General features: G+C 38.6%; 1 protein-coding gene across 1 annotated transcript; it reads right to left on the reverse strand.

Annotated features, from left to right (window-relative positions):
* Window positions 1–1,165: 1,165 nt before the first annotated feature.
* LOC107646470 (uncharacterized) lies at window positions 1,166–3,403 on the reverse strand. Its single transcript, XM_016350652.3, has 3 exons — window positions 3,001–3,403; window positions 1,730–2,722; window positions 1,166–1,632 (listed from the first exon to the last, which is right to left on the reverse strand). Exons 1-3 carry the CDS (start codon window positions 3,401–3,403, stop codon window positions 1,166–1,168), a joined length of 1,863 nt encoding a protein of 620 aa, XP_016206138.3.
* Between the last annotated feature and the right edge of the window lie 2,771 nt (window positions 3,404–6,174).

Below are 6,174 nucleotides of genomic sequence, written 5' to 3' on the forward strand. Positions count from 1 at the left end.
CGCTGGAGGATGTAGCCGTTATTTTGGGCCTCCTGACGAACGGCCTTCCGGTGACAGGGATGACCTTGAGCAGCTTCGAAGCATTGGAGGGTGAGTGTTTCCATCAGTTTGGGGTTGCACCGAGGAAGGCCGACTGCAGAGGGAGCGGCATAAAATTGACATGGCTTAGGAATCTGAAAGAATGTATACAACTGACTGACGAAAACAGTATGCAGAGGTACGTCAAGTGCCACATTATGTTGTTATTGGGTACTATCTTACTTGGAGACAAGTCAGGGGCATCTGTGCACTGGAAGTTTCTACCTTTGCTCCGGGATTTTCATAGTATCAGTCATTTTAGTTGGGGATCGGCATGTTTGGCGCACCTATACAAGTCCTTATGCCGGGCATCTCGTTTTGATTGTAAAGAAATCGATGGTCCGTTAACACTTCTGCTAGCTTGGTTTTGGATCCGCCTACCCTATCTTGCGCCCCCTACTAGGGAACCCCGCAGTTTTCCGCTTGCAAACAGGTAACATTGGCAACTTACTTGGTATGTTCATAATTCTATTTAAGATGTGCTACTGACATAAATAATTTCAGGTGGCGTAACTGGGAGCGTGGTGACAATCGGTATAGATATCTTAGCCTCGCCCACTTTAGAAAGGCATTAGATGAGGTTTAGGAAGGGCAGGTGTGTTTTTATTAGAAAAGTATTTGTCTCGAACTGAGGTTGACTGTTATTTGGCTTGTAATCATGTGTGTCTTGTGCTGTGTGCAGTTCGTGTGGGTTGCTTATGGTGTGGATCGCATTGATCCGGGCATAAATCTACTGTCCTGGGTTGCTGGGACCTACACCGGCTGACCGACGGCATCTACTTCGGCTGTGTCCCTCGGCTCCACATTGCCTACAACGCCTAGGAGCACGTAACATTCGTGTGTCCATTTCGTTCAAGAAACGTGTCATCCTCGGGCGACCTTTCGTCACCCGTCTCAGGTTCGGATTCGGGACAAATCGAGGGCCGCTGTACACAGGCCACGTTGTGGGATTCCCCAGTGGCCGAAACCTAGCTCGGTAAACCCTCCGAACTTGGTCCATCTTGTAAACTTCGTGGACATACACTCGCCAATCCAGTCGCTGATTTGCACAACATGCAAAAACATGTCGACAGGGAATCCGATCCACCTAGAACTCACCACAGTCACATCGTTGTCGACGGAGGTCGACGGCATACTCAGTTCCACCTGGCATCTCACGAACCTCGAAGACCTCATTCATCCTGTCGAAGCAATTAACCTGGATGTTTGATGATGCAAGTTGATTTGCATTCAATTTCAACGTGACAACCTCAGAAAAAACATGTCCAGCTGTTATCCGCGACTCCGCCTCGGCTCTTTTTCTAGTGAACAACTCGTTAAGCCTGTAGAATGTGGCTTTGACAAGTGCAGTTATCGGAAGATTGCGTGCACCCTTCAACACTGAGTTGATGCATTCCACTAGGTTTGTCGTCATGTGACCCCAGCGGTAGCCACCGTCATACGCCAACGCGTACTGTTCGCGTGGGATTCGGTTAAGCCAGTTCGTATAAGCCTCGCCCCGTTCACGTAAACGCTGGTAGCGCACTTCGTACTCGCGCACCGTCCTCGAATAACCTACACAACAATCAAAGCCACACAAGAGAAGAATTCATGAGAAACACTGCTTGAAGGTAACTTGGTTAATAACGAAATTCGAATTATTAAAATTTACCTATATTGACCACAAGTTTTTGCAGGTACGGTGCCTTGAACTTTCTCAAAAAGTTCGACTCTATATGCCTGATGCAAAACATGTGGAATGCTCTCGGGGGCGACCAAGCTCCGTTGCTCCGGGCCACAGCTGCATTGATGGATTCGTGCCTGTCAGAAATCAGTCCCACACCATCCCGAGTCACAACGTGTTGTCGCAGGTTACTAAGGAAAAAGTGCCATGCATCAGAAGTCTCCCCCTCCACAATTGCAAACGCAATAGGGACGATATTATTGTTATCATCCTGTGAAACTGCGACCAACAAACAACCCTTATACTTTCCGTACAAGTGAGTCCCATCAACCTGGACAACTGACTTGCAGTGTCTAAACGCTCTAATGTAGGGGTAATAACTCCAGAAGACTCTGTGCAATACCCGGATATCAGTTACTTCCTCATCACCTTGATATGCAGACATAGTCTCGAAATGGACGATTGCTGATGGCTCCTTGTTACACATGGCCTCAAACCATATAGGCAAAGCTTCATATGATGCTTCCCAACCTCCAAATATTTTTTTCACTGCTTTTTGCTTCGCCAACCATGCTTTCCGATAGCTGATGGTGTAATTGAACTTCGACTGCACTTCCGCAATAACTGATTTCACCTTTATCGACGGGTCAGCCTCAACCAACGGCTTTATTGCTTCTGCAATTGTGTTCGAATCCAGCTTTGAATGATCCTGAGAAATAGTGGCTCTAGTACAAGTGTGAGAACCGTTGTACCTCCTTATAACCCAACAATACTTTCTGCTGATCATGCTAACCCTGATAAGCCAATCACACCCTGATCCATACTGTGTACACTTCGCATAGAAGGTCAACGGCTCCAACTCATACACACGGTAGTCTACGCCTCTTCGGATGGTATAATCTTTCACCGCCATCATAACAACTTCCCTAGAACTGAATTCCATTCCGATTGCAAATTCACCATCTGCGACCATAGGAATTTCTACCACAACGACAGCCAAATCAAAATAATTTAACACAAATACATTTAATAACTGAAATTAAGACTACGTCAATGCTCCCTATATCCACATCAATATAAATATTATTCCTATCATGTTGTCATCCCACTTTTAACATCATACAAACATAAACACATAAAAAACTTTGGCCGAATGCACACAAATTAATATTCACGTGACTTATATTCTTATTTACATCACTCAACATAGATTATTTCCCAAAGTCTAATACTTTCTATATTTATATGTTAATACGTACCGGCACTCATATATTCCGGAAACTCCGGCGCATGCATGGCTTCCAAGTCCAGAACCCGCATGAAGGACGGCTCCTCAAAGGGATCTTCGTTTGCGAGTGCATTTGCAACGTCTCCCACATTTGGAGCCACCACCCCGTCACCTTGATCTTCTTCTCCGTCTGGAGCAACAGCTTCGTAATTGCTTTCAAACTCTTCCTCACTGTCACTATCATATTCTTCCCCTTCAATATTTCGGTCCGCTTCAGATTGTTCGAATTCGACGTACAACTCTATCACCGATATCTGACCGCGAGTTTCAAAATACATTGAAAACATCTCCTGCATACTCGCTTCGTCGGTTACATACTTGGTTTGATACTGCACGAAACCACCAAATACCGGTATGGGATATCTGTATACCATACATGATATTTTTTTTATATCTGAAAACCTATCTTCTCACAAATCACACCTTTTAGCTCCTCAAATGAGATTGTGAACGGAATAACAATATCTAACGGCTTCTCGCAACTAAATCTCACTCCTTCAGATGTTTGTAACAGAATCTGACCAAAATAATATACTCTAAGTGCAACTCTATCATCCATTTTTCATACTCTCATATATAAATATCGACTATACTCTCAAAGAGACACAGAGAGAAGTAGAAGAGAAACAGGGGGAAGAAGAAGACGCAGAACAACGAATAATCAGATCTGGGGAAGAAGAAGAACACACACATATATATATACTCAACTCGGACCCTCCGCATCCTATAAAAATTTTTTTTTTTTGTGCAAGAAAACGGACCCAACGAGTCCATAAAAAAAAATATTTTTTCCTGGAAGAAAATGGACCCAACAAGTCCATAAAAAAAAAAAAATTTTCCTGAAGGAAACGGACCCAACGAGTCCTTAACAAAAAAAAAAAAAACCCCAAACGTACCCTGCGATTCCACTTTCATACACAAAATAAAAAAATCTTAACTTTGGTCCCTTAAGGAATCGGACCCTACGATTTCATACACAACTTAAATTTTTTTTCCCGCGCAACGTAATCGCTCGGTCCAACTCTCCCCTGCCATAGCTCAGAAAAAGTTGCCCCACACCATTGTCTAACACCACCATATTCCATATCCCTGCACAACTCACCAACCCCTCCAATATTGAAAAAACTGAGCCTTTGAATTATAAGCAAAAGATATCATTTGAATTCATCGAGTGATAAGTTCATAAATAAATAGTAGAGGGATAAATTGTTTTGTGCATACAACAATGATGAAGACAAAACAAATATTAAAATAAATAATTTGGCTTCCAATTTTACCAGAATACACATTTTACAAAATGGATATCAAGATATATATTTTTTTATAAACTATATAAATCGCGACAGAGGACCACAGTTTACAAATGAACGTAAACCGCTACAGGAGTCTTGCAAATTACGGCCAAAGTGCACATAATCCGCGATAGGGGTGTCGCGGTTTGTGTGTGAATTACAGACGTGCATAAAATGTGACCCTTTTCGCATCTACATCTCTCCATCTTCGCTCTGCATCACCATGCATCACTATGCCGCTGGCATTAGTCCCACTGCATTGCTTATTCTCCCATCATGCTCTCCAATTCTCATCATTTCCGTTTCTCTTTTCTTTATATATATATTTTTTTGTTGATTTTTTCAGCGACCCTTTTAATTATTTTGTTTCAATTTTATCAAAAGATCAATTTTTTTGGTCCTGGATGTTGTGTTTATTTATTTATTTTTGTTTTCTTTTTTTTTCAGACTATGCCTTCTCTAACTATTGGCTCATTTCATTAGCTAAACTTTTTGTCATTTGATCAAGGAAATCTCAATGATGTTCCTGATTTTTCCTTCAAGTTTAAGAACAATTTATTTTTATATAATATCAAATGTGAAATAAATTACAATTTTAAAATAATTAATTGTATTTATATAGATCAACTATTAAAAAATAAGTAAGTTAATCTATTATTTACCATAACTCTTTTAATTTAGGTAGTACGTACTCAATACTAAATAAAAAAATTTAACAAATTAAAAATATTTTTATTATAGACTAGTTAAACATATTTTTATTATTTTCAACATTTAGAAATATAATATCTTAAAAAAAATTAAATGTAAAAAATTGAAAATAAAATTATTTTAAAAAAATAAAATAAAAAACGAAATCTAAACCTGTTCTTAACAATTCCCTTCTCTCTTTCCACAATAAGATGTCAGATATGGGTGAAACACTGAAGCTGGTGAAAACTATGCTAAATTTAAAGGTCTAGGTTGGAAAAATGTTTAATTGGGAGCAAAAAAACATATGTACACAAAAATCGCGGAATTTAGCCATTTTGTATATCAACATATACCGCTGTACAGGTATAACAGTTTATGTACGTTTGCAATTTATACACAAACCGCAACACTTTTATCGCGGATTTACGTTCATTTATAAACCGTAGATTCCCTATCACGGTTTACATGATTTATAAAAAAAATAAATTTTAGTATTCGTTTTGTAAAAAAAGTTAAATTATTTATTTTGATAAATTACCTTAAAAAAATATATGTAGTAAAAACAATAATCATTTTTCATATCCAAATAGAAAAAGTAGACCTATAAGAAGAAGAAAAGGAAAGAATGAGGGTTAAGGATCTTCGATTATTTGTACAATCAAATGTTGGTTCGATCACAAATAGAAAACGCATAAAGAATACAAAAAATACCAAAAAAAAAATTGAAAAAGATAATAGAAAGAAGACTCACATACCATAATGCTTTGTTCTTATTTTGTGCTCAAAGCCTCAAACATGTTAGGTACAATAATTGGAATTTCATATCCTAACAACACGATAGGATTTAGCAGATATGTTCAATGTTGCTAAAACAATTTTTTCTTTCAGGTCAAAGGTGGGGTAGTGGTTTATGTTTTTTTTTAACTCACATTTTGTTGTTGGATAATAGTTAATCACTTAATCTAATCAAATTAATTTCCAGTTAAACAGAAATAAACTCTTATTTTCGCCCAAAATATAACAATGCAACCTCTTAAAATAGTAAATTCCTTGATTTTTATTTTAAGATATCAATTTTAGCTACTAATAATTAAAAAAATTGTTAGAATTATTTTTTCTAGGGTCATGGGGTGAACTAGAAAGAGAGTATAAGTTGATAA

The sequence above is a fragment of the Arachis ipaensis genome, chromosome B6 (genome assembly GCF_059453495.1).
Source record: "Arachis ipaensis isolate K30076 ecotype BB chromosome B6, ASM5945349v1, whole genome shotgun sequence".
Taxonomy (NCBI): Eukaryota; Viridiplantae; Streptophyta; class Magnoliopsida; order Fabales; family Fabaceae; genus Arachis; species Arachis ipaensis.

Bases quoted from the DNA above. Each gene is read 5' to 3' on its own strand.
- LOC107646470 (XM_016350652.3), bottom strand. From the start codon at position 3,403: ATGGTATACAGATATCCCATACCGGTATTTGGTGGTTTCGTGCAGTAT. The intron at 2,723-3,000 runs GTACGTATTAAC...TCGTTGTGGTAG, and splicing joins TCCGGAATATATGAGTGCCG to AAATTCCTATGGTCGCAGAT. The intron at 1,633-1,729 runs GTAAATTTTAAT...ATTGTTGTGTAG, and splicing joins AAAACTTGTGGTCAATATAG to GTTATTCGAGGACGGTGCGC.